The sequence below is a fragment of the Apium graveolens genome, chromosome 9 (genome assembly GCF_009905375.1).
Source record: "Apium graveolens cultivar Ventura chromosome 9, ASM990537v1, whole genome shotgun sequence".
In the NCBI taxonomy this organism is placed as follows: domain Eukaryota; kingdom Viridiplantae; phylum Streptophyta; class Magnoliopsida; order Apiales; family Apiaceae; genus Apium; species Apium graveolens.
This window is the reverse complement of record NC_133655.1, coordinates 285,806,213-285,825,239: the sequence shown is the minus strand read 5'-3', so window position 1 is coordinate 285,825,239 and position 19,027 is coordinate 285,806,213. Positions and strand designations below refer to the sequence as shown.

Below are 19,027 nucleotides of genomic sequence, written 5' to 3'. Positions count from 1 at the left end.
ATTATTAAAATTCATACTAGAATCGAGTCTTACTTGCTTAGAAATCGGTTTATCATATACGTAACCCTCTAATTGCGTTTATCGTATATTACCATCGGTATAAATCCACGCAATCACCGTCACTGATTGTGCTCCAGATCACGAACCCAAAGCCAATAATAAATCTGTAAGAATTTTATTAAATATATATATATATATATATATAATTTTATCTTGATATTTGAATTTTAGGTTTGCAAAGTAAGAAGCAGAAGACACTTGTGTTTGCAAAGTGAGAGACACAACAGACAGTTGTGTGCGTCTGTTACATTTGCAATAATAATGCAAAACGGAACTTCGTCCACCATTATGCTATTTTTTTAAACAAATAAAACGGCACACAATGAGACGTTAGAGTATGCTTTTTAAAAACGGTTAAACGGAACATGAACTTCCGTTTTATATCTAAAACATGTAAAACATGTAAAACGGAGGACGATCAACCGTTTTGTTTTTTATACATAAAAACGTTTTTTAGTGTCCTATTATTGGTAGATGTATGGCAAAACGGAACATGATGAAACAGTTTAGTATAATTTTTTTTAAAAGAGGTAAAACGGAATGTGATGTTCCGTTTTGCCATACATCTACCAAAACGTGGTTTTATCTGCCGTTTTTTTTTATATTGTTCTATTTAAAAAAATCGGAAAGCCCTATTTTGTTAAAATAAAATTGCTTAATAAAATTTCTTAACCAAATACAACCTACAACACGAACTACAATACAAAGTACATTACGAAATACAGTAATATAACACAATCAATAAAATTTAATACAAATGAAATACAAAACAAACTAAAATCAATATAAAATTTGAGCCAAATAAACAACACAGTATCTCCAAGTCTTTGTTTTTACAAGATTTCAAAAGTAAAGTCCTACAAATAGTGAAAATAAGCACAAGGAACTACATCATCTGCATTTTTCAATATCCGCATAGTAGCTATGATCCACAATCCAGTCCATCATCTACATAAAAAATGAATTTTATAAATATACAGTATAAAATAGAAGTTACATTCGACAAATAACACACAATTCAACACTTAAAGTTACAATTAAGATGCATACTAAACATACACAATTAAACACACACACTTAAGAACTTAAAGTTAAGCTTACCCTCATTTCTTCGAGCACTTCTACCCATCTGTTCCACAGTTTGGAGGATTAACAGTTCTCTTTGAACATCGTTTATCCTAGAAGTGTAGAAATGATCATACTTCCCGGGATAGTCCTGGGAACTCTGGTCCTGGGTACTCTGTGAAGAAGTGACATTCGTACCGGCATCAGGATCAGTTGGAGGTGTAGGTGTAACATGGAGACTGAATGATGGAATTTCTCCATAGATACATGCTCAGTAGGCATGTGAGAACGATGCAGAGGAGGAGGCTGCTCAGTGGAAGGATCCTCGGTATGAGCCTGCTCTGTGGAAGGGTCCTCGGTACGAGGCTGCTCGGGAGTAGAAGTCAAGCCAGGATAAAAAAGAAGAACATATCCATACCTATCCAGAATCTGAGAATCATGCTGGACACGAGTAGATGATCTCGGCACATGAACAGAAATAGTTTGAGCAACAGAATCACGTATAGGAGGATCCCGATCATCGCCAAGATCCGTAGCCATAGGATCAGTACGAACATGAGTAGATGACTCGGGCACATCATGAGAATCAGAATGTAATGGAATACCGTCAGCTCCAAGCTCTGCAGCAACAGGATCATCGTCAACCAAAACCCTAGCTCGCCTACCACCAGCAGCTCGTCCACCGCCGCGTCTACCTCGACAGGCCGGTTGTTGCCTCTCCTCCAACTGCCTAGCTCTACGAACCTCCACAGGCATCTCATCAAAGCCATGTAATGTGTAGGCTCTGACAAAATCACAACACTGGTCAGTATAACGGGAAACATCAGGAAGAACATCCTGTGTCCGCTCAGATATTTGCCTGAACATAAGATCCTGAATAAACAAACAAAGAAAAGACACACATGTTACAAGATTCTTGTTTGAAATAAAGAAACTACTAAAGCATTTGTAATGAAACTACGAAAGTAAAACAACCTACTCAATAAATTAAATGAACAAGAAGAAAACTTACAATGCGATGATTAAATGCACCAACACGTGAAATGAATCTAACAGTCCTCTCCAAATACCAAGGATGGTACTCAGGCACTGAACTCTCAGCAACAATCACATCTCCAATAAACAAATGATCTAAACGATGCGCCCAGATAGATGTGCTAGCTGCATGTTTCTGAATCCATCTGATTTTGTCATTGCCCCTCAAGTTTGTACTATGCTCTGCCTCCGAGTAAACAACATCAATTGGTATAGTCTGCACGAGCCCAAACTGTCTAGCAACTCTATTAGGGCAGTGAAGCTCGACTATGAAAATACAAATCAAAGGCCCGTAGTAGCACCGAATACGCTCACCAGTGAAATAATATGCAGGAAGCTCAGAAATGACATCAGCAGAGTATGGCTGCCATATACACTGAGATGGTCCAAGCACATCCAATAGCGTCCGAATAGCTGAAAGGGTACGACCACCCGTACTAGTGTAGGAATGATCATGAAGCCACCTATAACAACATTACTATAACAGTCAGTTTCATATTTAAATTAAAAGCCCGTATCAGATCAAGTTCATTTAAGCGCATCTAAAACCCAATTTGGGGATAGTGAACCCTAAAACATTAAAAAGTGTTTAATTGTAATCTAACATGAAAACAAATTCTGGTTCCTAGGGTTTAGGTCCTAACGACCCTAAACCCTAGCAACAATTAGGGTTTATGCTCCATGGTTTAGGGCCTTTAGGCCCTAAACCAAGAACCATAAACCCTAACCCGTTCAATATCATATCAACTACATTTTAATGCTAACTCGTTCCGTATCATATCAGCTTCATTTGAAACGCTTCTAAAACCCAGTTTGGGGATTAATGAACCCTAAAAAAATTAAAAAATGTTAAATTGTAATCTAACATGAAAATAAATTCTGGTTCATAGGGTTTAGGGCCGATAAACCCTAGCAACAACTAGGGTTTATGCTCCATGGTTTAGGGCCTTTAGGCCCTAAACCACGAAACATAAATCCTAACTCGTTAAATATCATATTAAGTTCACTTAAACGCTTCTAAAACCCAGTTTGGGGATTAATGAACCCTAATAAAAAGTGATAAATTCTAATCTGACATGAAAATAAAGTATAACCCTAAACCTCAACCTTTCCGTTACATATGAAGTTCTTTAAACGATTATAAAACACAAAGAATTTAATAAATGCTAAGTATCTCAGTCCACGTGGAACTGCAACATGACCCTCCCAGAAACGAGCATCAAACAAGATAGAAGATGTGCGAAGGGGAGCAAGAGTGGACAATCTCTCCCACGCCCATAATTGCAACAATAGCAAACAACCAGCTACCTCATCAACGTCCTTCTTGCTTGTCTTGCATAACTCCCTATACAAATATGTAAGAACTACAGCACCCCAGGCATAATCTCCGCATCTGTCTAGATCACGAATGAAATGTAGAAATATGGGAAGGAAGAGACCTCCCGAATGATCAGTGAAGAGTACACCACCAAACAGATGAACAAGATAACACAAGACCTGAAAGCGAATATCATCTGCTGATGCATCCTGCGGTAAATATGATGGAGCACATGAAGCAATAAAGGACAACCGAACTCTAGATCCATTCATGTCTCTCTTCGGATCAGAATCTCTACCAAAAAGCTCAGCAACATAAGAATGCAAACTCATATCAGGGCCCGGGATAACATCAGAAATAACAACATCACCATCAACAGGAAGCCCTAAAAGAACACCTACATCCTGTAGAGTAATAGTGACCTCTCCCATAGGCAAGTGAAAAGTATGAGTCTCTGGCCGCCATCTCTCAACAAGAGCTGATATGAGACTTCAATCGAGATGTAAAGATGCCACTCGAGCAACGCCTTAGAAACCAGTAGACTGCAGTAAAGGTACCATACGAAGATCTAGCGGTGGAAAATCATCTTCATTATTAGGGTTTTTTCGGCGACACTTTAACATATCACCACCACCTAACCTCCAAATATCTAAAGATCTGTGTGTATGCTGAAAATAAAGAAGGCTAGGGTTAACAGGGCCCTGATGCACATCCTACAAACATATAGAAGAACAAGTTAAAAAATAAACAATCAGTTTATATCTATTACTAGTCCAATGACAAACATATTATATATCAAGACATACACAAAAACAGTGATAGTGATAAGTTGCCTTATTGAATTGATGTTACAGTGCATCATTATTTATTAATTATAGTGCATCATTAATAACTATTTCACTTATTCTTTCTCTTGTCGATGTACTCTAGAAATATACAGCTCGTATGATCAACTGAATTCTCGTGCATGCAACTCGTATTAATAGCTACGGACTTGTATCATGTGTGACTGTGATTAGGATAATGCACCTCTATTGAATATCCAGATCATGAAGGTCTGAGTGCAAATTGTCTGAAAGAATTTGCATTATTGAATAACATATATTTCCGGAGCAATGACTGCAGAGTTATACAATTTCTAGGACAACAAATTTAATTCGCTCACGAGTTTTAAAAAGGAAAGAAAACAAGTGGAGGGTAAGTAAAACTCGGAAGTAATACTAATTTCACCAATATCCTAATTTATATCTAACATAATCACTACAGTACAACACGATCCGAGTCAATAATCCAGTATTGAAAGATTGCACGAATGGAAGCAATATTAAACAAGTAATACATTCAGTTTACCCATTTAAATACTCAATAGATGGTAATCAATTTACTGCACTGGGATGCGACAGTTTTGCTCTTATGACTCAAAATGGTTCCAACATCGGACGATGCACACCAATTTGCAGCAATACTGGGAACATAATGTCTATACCATAATATAGTAAACAAATTACTATACACATATGTTATCGTACTACTAAATTACTTAATTACTTAGTAATTAAACAGATAACAACACATACCCAAAAATAGTGATAGATACAAATTTGTTAACTAATAAAAAACACAAAACCTCTATGAGTAATTTAATCAAATACTTAGTATGCAATACCTAAAAACTCAAAAATTATAAACATACAGTTAATTACTTCAATATTCATGGACATGATTGTTGTAGGGAGTAATGCGGATTGTTCTGTGATATGATTTATGTGTTTTTTTCACTTAACTCAGTTTCCTGTTTGCTCAACCTCGCTCATTTGTCTAACTTCTGTAGGAATGTGTTCAACTGTGTTGCTGTTTATATATATTTTTTTTAAAATTTAAAAATTAAAAAACGGAAGACGGTGTGCCATTTTGTAGATTAAAAAAATGATAGAATCTGTGTTGTGCGCTGTTTGTTTATTTTTTTTAAATATAAAAAGGGAAAACGGAAGACGATGTTCCGTTTTGCTTGAATTAAAAAAACGGAACTTTATACGACGTTATGAGCTGACATTTTGGGTCTTTCCACCCATAAGTGACAATTTGAGCATTATTAAGTAAAATATTGACAATCTGGGCCTTTGTTCCAAATAGCAGGAGTTGAACTCGAATGTTCGTTAAAATAAAAAATAAACTCCGTTCGTTAAAATAAAAAATAATTTTTGTTTTGTTATGTTTTGGAGTTCTAAATTAAAAGGATACGATATTTTATTATTAGATCAGGATTAAAAAAATAGAATTATTATTACTGTAAATTGAATTTTTTAAGAAAGTCAAAATAAAAATATTAAATAACTTTTTGTGACTTTGGTCAAAATGAAAATTAAATAATTTGTTAAATTGTTCTCCTTGACAAAATTTTCACTACTAAATATTTAATATTCAATTAGGGCTACTTATCCCAAAAATTTTAATTTTTTCTCAAAAACAAAAATTACATTCAAAATTTAGGGACATTTTTTTTGGGATCCATGACAAATTTTTTATTATATTGCTTAATTTTTTTTGTTCCTTAGATGAAATAATTCTAAGGCCTTATTGCATTCAATAAGATACATGCTTGAGAAGAATATAAATACTCTCTCTAGTCTCTGCAGACTGCAGCTAATCTTAACAAATCCATTATCAAACCAAACTTTATAAGAAGGTAAACTATAGCAGACATTTGAATATAATTGAACTGCTCTTCACCAAATACTTTCAAACTAGGAAACTGTTCTAGTCTATGATCTGCTATCCAAGGGGGTTTGTATGAAAGTGTCAGAAATTTTGAGCAGCAACACAAATTTAATCCCATGCAAGGGAGTAACAACTATGGCATCATGGTTTGTGAACCTTGAAACCGAATACTCTTGGGATATAGCTCGGCAATCTCTTCTGTGGCTTAAGATGCCCGTAAGTCATAAGAAACAGGTGAGGAAAAGTCGTTCCAAAATAGGCTCCGTCGAGGTCTAGATACTGTTAAAGAAAAGCTTGAGAGGGGATGGGGGATAATTAGTAATTATAAACTGAAATGAATTGTCTGCATCACAAGCTACCAGAAATCTTGTGGCTTACCAATATTCACCAGCATAAGCGGAGAACTAATCAATTTAACTGCAAAATAGCTCAAATAAAAAGAAAAGATATGTGCCAGAATGCAGTCAATTGATTTAGGCTAAAGGAATTGAATTAAATGATAGTGTGTGCCTCCTCCTGATGCAAATATGAACTAAGAAGAAATATAAATGATTTTTTCCCAAGAACCCGTCAACTTGCATGCACACTGAGGTACCCCAACTCCCCAATTGATGAGTGTGTGAAAACTTAAATCAAAGGATACTATCTTGATTCCTGGATTGCGGGGCATATATATCTTCGCACTTGGGACAATATATCTTTACAGTGGATTGGCGAGGAATATCTGATTGACCAACAGGTAAGCAGGGTTGTCCAGAGCAGCAAACTCTAGGGCATCGACCAAACTCAGCATTCTTGTACTTCTCCAACTGAATAAATCCAGAAAATGCCTCCTATTGTTAAATCTACAGAAGTACAAATCAATTAATTTAGGATTAAGACATGATGCTTACCATAGCAGCCTGTCCTTTAGTTGTCAATATATATCGAACATGTATCAGACCATATAACATCTCTGCTGCTGTTTCGACTAAATCATGTTGTTCTTCTGTAAATACATCACCTACATATTACACAGCCATAATTTAGATATAACAGCTGTAGTAAATTACACGGCATCTATTCCAACACCCTGCTACCTAAGTAAGCATTAAAAGAACTAATTGCCAAAACAATTGTCTAATATTGGAATGCAGAACTTTAAGATAAGTTGTTGAAAGAAAAAAATAGACCAAATTTTATCATAATTAATACGTATATAGAGATAGAATAAATCTGTCCAGGAGGGAGTTACCAGCAGAGGACTCGAGATCTAAAATCAGATCAAGAGCATGATCATAGTACGGAACTTGGCTGCCTAATCCACACAAATTAAAATCATCTTGAATGTAATCCTCATCAACTTCACATAAGAACTCATTTCCCCGCAAATTGCAAAACCAAGAAATCCATGACGAGTCCACCCCATCAGAACCGCTAACATCTGATTCCTCGCTGTCGGTTTCAGATTCCTCTAATGGATATGCATATAAAAAGCAAAAGAATACTTTAATGGTTGATATTTCTGCATTATCTAAGAAATGAGGAGATTGCAAAACATAAACACACACACATCATAACAACGAATAAATTGAGAATGCTAGATATACAACAGCCAAAGAATTGTATCACAAAGCATAGTAATGGAGTAAGCAATTAGATCCTTATCATTACACAAAAAAGACAACAACAAACATATAACACATAACAGCTCTAGTCATGATTATAATTATAAATCAAACCACCTAGCTTTCAGGTAGTCTGTAATTGCACAACAAAATGACATATATGGACTCCATCAGTCTATTTATCGAAAGCCATTGAGGAACCAACTTTGTAATGCAACATGGCAGACACCCAATATGACTATGAGCCAAGTCAGATGGCTCATAGTTATTGACAAATAATAGATACATGTCACATAGAGTCTCTTAGAGTGGTTGTTTCAAACATATAGCACGCATGAATTACAGGTTATGGTAGAAGTTAACTATATATGCTTCCTCTTGTCAACAATACATGAAATACAGGCCTCAAAGCTATCTTTACAGTAAAAGCATCCTAGTAATCTCAAATCATATGCATAAGAAAATCTTAAGGCCCGCAGAATGCGCACACACGAAAAAAAACTGGCTAAAAGGCACTTCCACCTGTAGTAGTCTGACTCTGCTAACATTCAATTTATAACAAAAGCAACAACTAAAAACTAACAAATGACCACTCAAAACCCAACTGTAGACTTCCATTTCGAAAAATATAGAGCATATCAACAAAATTGTAGCAGATATGATCCATTAAAATCTTATACATTCAAAGCCAGAACACAAAAAGGCCAAGATCAGAACCAACTCTGTTTCACTTTTTCATGTTCACCCAAATTCAAGATTCAACCGCAACCTATTTTACACTACAAATCACTTAACACATAAACACGATCCACTAAATACAAATATGATTACCATACAATCCAAACACAAATCTAAATTTTGTAGGTAGTTAACTAATCATAGATTATGTGTATTCTTTCATAATGTTTTTTATATACCATGCACAATTTGAATTACAAAATTCGTCTATTTAACAGAATTCAGACTCATAACTGTATCCCACGGAGAAACTGAATAGAAAATGTGAATGAGCGTCTCAATTAAATACTAAACATCGTTGTGTTAATAATATAACAGCGAAATCTTCCTAAAAAAATGGATGAATTACAGGTATTGGTAGAAGTTAACTATATATGTTTCCTCTTGTCAACAATACATGAAATACAGGCCTCAAAGTTATCTTTACAGTAAAGGCATCCTAGTAATCTCAAATCATATGCATAAGAAAATATTAAGGCCTGCAGAATGCGCACACACGAAAAAAAAACTGGCTAAAAGGCACATCCACCTGTAGTAGTATGACTCTGCTAAAATTCAATTTATAACAAAATCAACAACTAAAAACTAACAAATGACTACTCAAAATCCCAACTGCAGGCTTCCTTTTCGAAAAACGTAAAGTATATCAACAAAATTGAAGCAGATATGGTCCATTAAAATCTTATACATTCAAAGCTCACAAAAAGTTCAAGATCAGAACTAACTCTGTTTCACTTTTTCATGTTCACCCAAATTCAAGATTCAACCGCAACCCATTTTACAGTACAAATCACTAAACACATATACACAATCCACTATATACAAATATGATTACCCTACAATCCAAACAAAAATCTAAATTTTGTAGGTAGTCAACTAATAATAGATTATGTTTATTCTTTCATAATGTTTTTTCCCGAATGTAGATTTAAGATATACCATGCACAATTCGAATTACAAAATTCGTCTATTTAACCAAATCAAACAAGTCAAATAAATTGGGACGGAGGCAGTAATACGCAAAATGAATAAATTAAAAATTACATTCACAAAAATTTAAAATAATTTGTAGTCGAAAATAAACATAAATTACCAACAAGCTTCTTCTTCTGAAGCAAAGCCTTCCCGTTCCCGTTACCAGAAAACATCGAAAACCGATCATTATCCTTCAAAACCAATCCTCCAGCTCCTCCTCCGCCTCGAGATGAAGATCGCTCCAAATGCTTATCAAGAGCATCATTAATCTGTTTCGTCTTATTATTATTTATCATTTCCGATTTCGATCCTCCCCCACCTCCTCCTCTCCTGCTTTGCATTTCAGTAACTAACTTCGTTCTCAATAACTAACCGTATTTTGGATAGGTATCTATACGTACATATACATACGTAGATATGTACGTATAGATATAAGGAGAGGAGGATTGAGGGAGAGTGATCGTTGGTGCCGGGGAGATTTGTGTATGTATTTACCGGCGTGGCGGGCACAAGTAGCAAGACTGTGACAGCGTTTTCATGAATCAAGATCTTTATATCTTTATTCAAGATTTTATTTTTTGTGTCAAAATAATAATAATAACTAATTTAATAAAATAAAAAGTATTCTTTCTGGATTTGTTAAATTGAAAAAAAAAATCATTTCTTTTGATATACAAGATTTTAATACATTTATTTGAAATTTAAATGACGTAATAATTTAAGAAAGAGAAAAATGTCCGTGAGTACGTATATAGGACTTACGTAGTGTATTTTTAGGGGTCTGGTTGTAATTTTGTAAATAAATTTAGTAATTACCGTGATACCCCTCTTGCATTCACATTGAAAAACTCTTTGCACGTATTTAGGAGTATCAAGCTCTCTAAGATATTGGTAAAATTTATGTGAAAGCAAATGGTCATTATTTTATTATGTTGAATTATAGCCAATCAGAGGATGACAAGTGAGGAAAATTTGGATCAGTTACGGAAACAAATTCGAATTTTTCGCATTTTCCTAACAAAAACTTCCATACTATTGACTTATAGCCAATCAGATCGGTTTCGGAACTTTGCATTTTCCTATGACAAAACTTCAATTATAAATTTTCGAAAAAATTCTTATGAAAAAAATTTCAAATTTTTTTGTTGAAGTATAATTGTTCTTTTAGGGTGCTTGAGTATTTGGTGACCAAAGGGCTGTTCTTTTTTTTTTTCTTGTTCTTTTTTGTTTTCGACTCTTATGCATTGTGCATTGCAACTCAGTATATAATTTACCTAAACAGATGCTCAGCAGTCAGGAATGGGGGATCTTTTGCCCATGATTTGGCTATATAAATTCATGATATGATAATGTTTGATCAACAATGGGACTAGCTGTAAAGCAAAATGAGGTTTTAGTATTTAGCAAAAAAAAAAAAAAAAAAAAAAAATGAGGTTTTAGTGAATGACCCCAGTGGCCAACACTGGATTCTTTATATTGGTAGAAAGGGATCGGCATACATTTTAAGATTCGAGTAAAACATGGTTCTCTAAATAATTTTAAATATATATTTTTTTAAAATAAAATTTTTTAAAATAAATTATAAAAATATATTTTATAATAGTCTTAAAATGTATGTCAAATATGAGTGAAAAATATGTAAAGAATCAGCGGAACGTAGAGAGTAGTACGTAGTTGGATACTATTGTATATCACAGTACAAAGAAATTGATTTCCACTAAGCTGCGCATGCTGTAACATTGGTTACCAGAACAAAGAAAAGCACCTGCATAACTCACACTCTGGGAATCAAAGAACAAAATATATGGCAAATATCATAACTTGTTAATTTTTCGAGTATTCGACGGGAAGCACCTTATATATTCCTGGGATTGACTGATTTGAGAACCGAAGCAGTTGGATGCTGTTGACGGCGGAATCTGGTAACAATAAAGATTAAGGTTTCTCGCCGGAACTCAGATCTGTGACGGTGGTTCTTTACCGAAAACTTAAGCGGTGTGTGGTGGTTTGTGACTGTTTGAGGCTGAGATTGATCAGAGTAAGTGGTGACTCTCTTATCAGCTCTCAACTTCTTACCCTCTCAATGTGCCTACGTACCATTTATATAGGGATCAAGCCTGACGTAGTTCTCGTAGAACAAGAAATCTAACGGGCTTAGACTTCTTATTCCTAGGTCCAGTAGGTACCCATCCAAAATCCGTCTTTCGCTAGCTTTAGGAATGTCCAACTATTAGGTCCAACCGCGAAGGCCCAAGACTCGTCCGTAATCGCAGGACTTCACGGATAGTGCATCTCCCTGCGCAAGGATAACACTCCATTATAGCTATCTCCCTTGATGTACAGACGCGGGTATAGCCACGGTTCACCCCAAGTGCCAGACGCGTCCCTGTCCCCCGAATGAGGATAACCCACCAGATAACAGGACAGGTGATCCCGAGCTCTTGGGTGCAAAGTGCAGGATGACTCCAAAGTTCTCCAACGAGGACACCCATTGAATACAAGAACAGAGCTCCCAAAGCACACACCAAAGTTAACCCCGCATCCCCAATGAGGACACCCGTTGAATACATGAGGAGACCTTCAATCATCAGGCATACCCCTGGAGGCCTTCAAGCTTTTCACGGACATCCCCCTCCTTGACCGTCTCAAGGAGGGAATTCTTCAAAAAGTACCTACAACAAATACATTAGTAAAAATAACCTCCATTACTCTTCTTCATACAAGCTTTTCCTTGAAGTCACCATTGAGAGCACATAAACCAATCACAGGACGCGTCCTAATCTATTGGGCGCGTCCTCTCCTTCATAAATCCAACCTTGTTTCTTCATCAACCGTTCCTTATAGCGTGCCAAAGCTACAGGACGCATCCTAGTGGAGACAAGCGCGTCCTCCAACTTCCATTGCCACAAGATCACATTTACCAAGTAATTTTCCCTATGTTGACGTGTCTACCACAAGTGGGCGCGTCCATATCCAAGCTTCGCCATTACCAGAGCATAAAGCATCAAATCAAGTATAGGCGCGTCCTATGGGATAGGACGCAACCTATCCTTCCACAACGCAGTACCGGGTTTGACCGTATGTAATCCGCATTTGACCTGAATCAACTCAATGCCAAATTTCGGGTATAACAACTACCCCCCAAATTCCACTTACAGTTGAAAACAAAATTGGAATTTCTTTCCATAAAACCAAAAAGCGAAATTTGGCTCACAGGATGCGTCATTGGCGGAGGACGCGCCTTGCCTTCATTTCATATCCGTGGTGTACAGCTGTCGCCCACGTAAGCCGACTATCCTCTATAAATATCTTCCTTCAACCCACAATTGCACCTTACTCATTTTCTCTCCGGAAACCACCATTGCCGCCACTCTCAAGCTTTTGGTTCAAAATCCCGACAATTTAACTGCCCATTACTTGATTTCTTTTGCTCAATCAACTCCCCAACTCAAAAGGTACGCAAATCTCCTCTTATTTCTTTATTTGGCCTAGTACATTGGTTTTAATGAGCAAGAAACCGTTTGTATGCTTCATGTTCATATCAACTGCTCTTCATGTTCTTTTGTATGTATATGTGTATGTATATGCGAATATACCATATTTAGCTTCCCTGATTTTTCAATTACATGTTTCTAGGATTTTATTGTATTTCCCCCAAATTGCTAACAGCCGACTAACATTCCACCGCATTGTAACCACGTAGGACGCGTCTACCTGTCAAGGCGCGTCTTATTTTCCTTTGTTTAAGGCATATGTTTAAGCCGTTTTAACTAAAGGTCGCATATGTGCAACACCTTACTAAGACGCGTCTTCGTAGTGCATTTCGCACGTTAGATTCTTAGGACGCGTCCTCGAATGTCTCTAGTATCTTCCTTCATCATAATTCATTCATTTTCCTTTATTTTATTTTATTTTTTATTTATTTTTGTGGACGCGTCCTCAAGTGTTTATTCCTTCTTTTGCAGCTGGAGGACGCGTCATCTTATTCCCCTTTCCATCCATTCAAGATTCTCAATAAACACCTTGGGATCTACTCCCCACACTTAATAACTTTCAAACCCGATTTTCCCGAAATTCACAGGACGAGTTCCTTCCTTAGAGCAGAAAGACGCGTCTTTGGTTCCCTTAAATCAAGAAGCTCTATAATGTCTGATTCCAACTCTGACTCCATGGATCATGTCCCCATAAGCTCTAGAATGAAAAAGAAGGGAATTAAAAGGCAAAGAACTCTAATTCTCCATACTAGGGCCGCTATCGAAGATTGGACAGATGATGAAATTATACCCACCACCAGCAAACGGCCCCAAGGAATAGCTGTTTCAGACGAGGACGCGTCCTACTCTCAGGACGCATCAGCTTCCCAAGACGCGGCTCCTTCTCATGACGCGTCACCTCTCAACGTAAGTGAATTTGAAAGGAGGGTTCCTGACCCCGAGACATATCCCGTATCCCCTCAGAAATCTGATTCTCCCCTGGAACATTGGGAACCTTCAGATGTTGAAGTGGATTGTGACTGGGCCTGGCTTGGTGCTCTAACTGAGGCAGAGAAAAATGCCAGAAGGAAGAAAGAAGGTAAGCTAGCCTGTGTAGCCCTTGACTCGACTGCGACTGACTGGGAAATCCAATGGCATATGAAATACTATGACATGGAGGGCATCTGGGCGCGCCCTCTTCGAACCATGAGGCCGCACATCTTCAACGTTGGGAACCAAAGGATCCCAAGAATGGTGCTTACACCAAAGTTAATTTCCTTGGGTGTGGGCACGCCCTTACATCCATACATTAAGAAAATTTTGAAATGGTACGACGTGGCTCCAGTCCAACTATCACCAAATTCGTACAAGCTAGCCTGGGCTCTGTTCATTATGTACCATAACCTGAGATTGGGCGCGCCCTCGATGAAAGAATTTAGCTTCTTCTACAGCATCAGGAAATCAATTCCCGGGTACCACTTCTTGGTTGTCAATAAATGGTTGAACAACAAAGGATTTAATAAAGGTAAAATCAGCCATGAACGGGACTGGAAGGAGCCATTTTTCTACATTTATGATGTCAAAAGGACGCGCGTTCGCTTCAACTTCGAACCAAGTAAGTTCAATGTTTTGGACGTGTCCTCTCTATCAGGGCGCGCCTTATCTTTTATAACCTTCTTTCTTTCCTTTTTGTAACATATTCTCCCTTCTCTAGATAAAAGGACTCAGAAAGAGCTAACAGGAAGGAAGAAGAAGAGAGCAGAGAAGGTATTGAAGTATGCTGAGAAACATTTCAACCTCAAGGACATGATTACTGAAGAGAATTTGAAGAAAATAGGAGCTTTGTCCCCACGAGTGGGTTCTCTCTGCAAATTTCGAGATTTCCATAGTGGGAAACCCATTCTCACTGCTTCCGAAAAATCCAAAGGGCTCCAAGCCACAGAAATTATTCAGCCAGACGTTAACAAAAAGGTGGATTTAGAGCAAGGTAAAAAATTATTATACGTAAGACGCGTCACGGCTTTAGGACGCGTCACATTTATGCTCACCTTTTCCCTTTAATTTTAGCCTGATTTATAAACGTTACTTTACATATGCGCTATCACCTTGGGCGCGCCCTACCCCCCGGGCGCGTCTTTTTATAAAATTCTGTGATTGCTGTTATTTATGCCTTTACAAAAAGCGTCTTAGGTAAGACGCGTCACTTCTTTAAGACGCGTCATCCTCGCACTCATTTATATATCTTTGCATTCATTTTACTTGACACATTCCCTATACTTACACGTCTTTATCTGCATGCATGTAGAATTTTATATCATAATATGGGCGCGTCTTGTACTCAGGACGCGTCTTCTTGCACTTAACTAATACCTTTTCATGTTTATATCACAGATATGGCCTCTCTTCCCAAAGGATTCGCAATTGGGGCCTCCAAAAAGCTAAGGGCCAGGAAACAGGCCCCTACAAAGGTTGATCCGAAGGCAAAGACCCCAACTCCTGTTGCAACTCCTTCTCCTCCACCAAAGATAATTGACACTACTGTGTTAGACATTCCCGAGAAGGCTGAGGACGCACCCTCTAAGCGTCAAAAAGTAGTGCCAGACGATCAATCCTTCGTGCTTCGATACCTGGGCGCGTCCTCAGCTGAAGATTTCACCGAGGACGAAGTCAGAGGCTGGACCTTCAGGACAGAGCAGCAGACAGAAAAGGTTATGGTTAGGGCTGCAGCTGAGCTTCACTTGCATGCCAGACAGAGTGCTAACATGTCTGCAAGGCTCAGGGTGCGTCTTGCCGCCACTGATACTGCTAAAAGCCAAGCCGAAGATAAGGTAAAATCTTTGGAAAAATATATCAATTTGCTTGCACAAGAAAAAGATGCTGAGATCAAACGCCTGGAGGGGGAGAGGGCGCGTCTTGAAGCAGAAAAAGCTGTGCTAGAAGGGAATGTCTCCTCTTTGGAGAAAACAATGGACAACGTTATCACACTGAATTCCACCATGCAGCTGGAGCTTGACACTCTGAACGATGACAGCCTGCATGGATGGACAGAGGAGAAAAAGTTGGTTTACCAGCATGACTTCCAGGCTGGGTTTGAAGAGTGGTGCTCTGGGTTTATTGCCAACGACCCAGGGTATACATTTTCAAAGTTTGATGCAGACACCCAGATATGGGTCAATGATTTCAGGATTAGGGTCGCAGATTCTATCAAGAACAAGAGGATTTTTCTGGGCTTAGAGGAAGAGGACGCGCCCCCTTCTCCTGCTCCGCTTCAGACTCAACCTCCCCCTGCGGATGACAAAGACAAGCCTCAGGACGCGCCTCCTGCCTAGGACGCGTCCTTCGCTTTTTTATGAAGTTATTTTTTGAACTACTTTAAGGGTACGGGCCCCTTGAAGCCTTGAAAGTTGTAATGACTATTGCTAAACTCCATTCGCTTGTACTTTTATGAAGCTTTTATGCATTAACCATGCAGATTTTTACTTGAGCATCCTATTCTGTCATTTGTATGGGCGCCTCTTGTTTTGTGCACTCGTCATCTTTGTAATATTGTGGACTATCACAGGTCAAGCAAATACACGTTGTGGGCGCGTCATATCTATTTGAACGCGTCTTGGTTTGCTTTGGAAATTATATGAGCGTGGCACTATGCCGTACTTGTGTATTTTAGTCAAGGCACAATGGGGCGTGTCCTAACATTTTGACGCGCCTAACCTTTATCTCAAAGAAATACTATCCCTCAAGCAGGACGCGTCCTTTGTAAGGACCTGTCTTTTTTAGTTATGTCTTGACAAAATTAAGGAAACATTCAACTGAAAGAGCATCAACCCAGATAGCTTGGGCGCGTCCTCGAAAATAGTACACTTCCTAGTTCCATTTTACTTGAGTTTTATTGTTCCTTTTGACATCCCCTACTTCAGTTATCATTCGTATAGAACTCTCACTTAGGGCGCGCCCTATGTCTAGGACGCGTCATGCGACCAAGAAAACCAAGCAAATAACTTTTTGGAAGATTTCAAAATTTTATTTATAATGCGCTCTGGTGTCAAAAGTGCACCAGTCCCACGGCTACTATGCTCTGTGGGGAAATTATTTCGAAAAATGACCCTTCAACTAGTTCTAAGGTAAGTAGTACATGCACTACCCCCTAGGCTAGGAGGAATTTATTTAATTCTAGCCTATAATCCAGGCATAGCCCCCAAATATATAATAAAAGAGGTATGTAAGGGGACAAAGCCGCACCTTACTAGTAATACTTTCGGAGATGTTCCGCGTTCCAAGCTCGCGGAACCAGCTTCCCTTCCATATCTTCAAGGTGATAAGTCCCCTTCCACAGGATGGACTTTATTCTGTACGGTCCTTCCCAATTAGCTCCAAACACTCCATGTTGGGGGTTATTTGTGTTGGGCATCACTTTCCTAAGTACCAAATCTCCCACCTTCAGCAATTGTCCCTTTACCTTCTTGTTATAATACCTTGCGGCGCGTTGCTGATACGCTGCTAGCCTTAGCTGAGAATTTTCCCTCGTCTCCTCTAAGAGATCTAAATGAAGCCTTTGATTAACCTCAACATCTTCTTTCCTGTAACAATCTCTGCGAAGCGATCCCGATCCAACTTCCACGGGGACCATAGCTTCATAGCCGTAAGTCAGCATGAACGACCTTTCTCCCATAGTAGATCGTGGTGTAGTGTTGTATGACCACATAACCTTCGGGAGTTCTTCAGGCCAATTTCCTTTGCGTTCCTCTAGTTTGGTTTTGAGGGTATGCTTTATTATTTTGTTAACAGCTTCTGTCTGTCCATTGCTTTGAGGATGATAGACCGCTGCAAACTCCTTCTTGATTTTCAACTCCTCACATAGTTGTCGCAACTCCTTGCTATCAAACTGCTTTCCATTGTCGGAGACAAGCTTGTAAGGGATTCCAAACCTGCACACGATGGAGTTGAAAACAAAATCCCTGATTTTCTTTGCGGTGATAGTAGCCAGTGGCATAGCTTCCACCCATTTAGTAAAGTAGTCGACCGCAACCACTGCATACTTGACGTCCCCTTTAGCTTTAGGTAATTCTCCGATAAGATCGATTCCCCACATGGCGAAGGGCCATGGGCTTACCATAGGCGTCAAGAGCGTTGCCGGCATAGACGAGTAATTTGCAAAACGTTGACAGCGATCGCATGCCCTGACAAAGTTTGTAGCATCCTCTTTCATCGTAGGCCAATAATACCCTTGTCGCAAAACTTTCATTGCCAACGAGCTACCCCCCGAGTGATTGCCACAGATTCCTTCATGTACTTCTCTTAGGATGTAATTTCCTTTTTCTTCTTCGACACATCTAAGCAGAGGTTGATTGAACCCTCTCTTGTATAGAACTTCGTCGTATATCACATACCTTGCAGCCTGATAGCGAAGTCGACGAGTCTTAAACTTATCCCCGAGGAGTGTTCCCTCGCGAATGTAAGCCAGAATGGGCGTCATCCATGTTTCCTTGGGAGCCTCATCCACTTGCATAGTTTCCATCTCTGGGATACTAGGAATCTCCTAGATTTCAAGATGGATGGATCCTAACAACACAGCCTCTTGTTGCGACCCCATTTTTTCCAGAGCATCCGCGTTACTGTTCTTCTCCCGCGGGACACATTCCAATCTAACTTTTTTGAACATTCCAATCAGGCGCTGTGTACATCTCAAGTACAATTCTGTTCGCGGGCCTCTTGCTTGAAATCCCCCGTTCACCTGATTCACCACCAGCTCTGAGTCACTTCTTGCAATTAGGTTTCGCACCCCCATTTCCAAAGCAATCTTCAGGCCATTAATCAACGCTTCATACTCCGCATCATTATTTGTTGCATAAAACTTGAAATGAATTGCACTCATCAGATGATGACCTTCGGGAGACACAAGTACTATACCCGCGCCTGCTCCCCCATTGTTAACTGCCCCATCCACATGCAAGATCCACCAAGGATGTGGAAATTCCTCCAACGACTCATCAGCATGAGGTGGATGTAACATTATCAAAGCTTTGTCGTCAATTTCAGAA

At 38.6% G+C, this 19,027-nt stretch overlaps 2 protein-coding genes across 2 annotated transcripts; both read right to left on the bottom strand.

The window, feature by feature from the left end:
* Positions 1-6,116: 6,116 nt before the first annotated feature.
* LOC141686811 (putative casein kinase II subunit beta-4) lies at positions 6,117-10,047 on the bottom strand. The gene is made up of 5 exons (XM_074491890.1): positions 9,635-10,047; positions 7,431-7,649; positions 7,090-7,199; positions 6,840-7,005; positions 6,117-6,468 (listed from the first exon to the last, which is right to left on the bottom strand). Exons 1-5 carry the CDS (start codon positions 9,855-9,857, stop codon positions 6,338-6,340), a joined length of 849 nt encoding a protein of 282 aa, XP_074347991.1. The 5' UTR covers positions 9,858-10,047; the 3' UTR covers positions 6,117-6,337.
* Positions 10,048-16,486: 6,439 nt separating this feature from the next.
* LOC141686502 (uncharacterized) lies at positions 16,487-18,231 on the bottom strand. Its single transcript, XM_074491535.1, has 3 exons — positions 17,971-18,231; positions 17,446-17,781; positions 16,487-16,525 (listed from the first exon to the last, which is right to left on the bottom strand). Exons 1-3 carry the CDS (start codon positions 18,229-18,231, stop codon positions 16,487-16,489), a joined length of 636 nt encoding a protein of 211 aa, XP_074347636.1.
* Positions 18,232-19,027: the final 796 nt, after the last annotated feature.

Coding starts and splice junctions, on each gene's coding strand:
- LOC141686811 (XM_074491890.1), bottom strand. CDS start 9,857: ATGCAAAGCAGGAGAGGAGGAGGTGGGGGAGGATCGAAATCGGAAATG. Junction 7,650..9,634: donor TCAGAAGAAGAAGCTTGTTG/GTAATTTATGTT, acceptor CATATCCATTAG/AGGAATCTGAAACCGACAGC. Junction 7,006..7,089: donor CTAAAGGACAGGCTGCTATG/GTAAGCATCATG, acceptor GGATTTATTCAG/TTGGAGAAGTACAAGAATGC.
- LOC141686502 (XM_074491535.1), bottom strand. CDS start 18,231: ATGAAAGTTTTGCGACAAGGGTATTATTGGCCTACGATGAAAGAGGAT. Junction 17,782..17,970: donor GGGTGGAAGCTATGCCACTG/GCTACTATCACC, acceptor AGCAATGGACAG/ACAGAAGCTGTTAACAAAAT. Junction 16,526..17,445: donor CAAGGTATTATAACAAGAAG/GTAAAGGGACAA, acceptor AATATTACAAAG/ATGACGAGTGCACAAAACAA.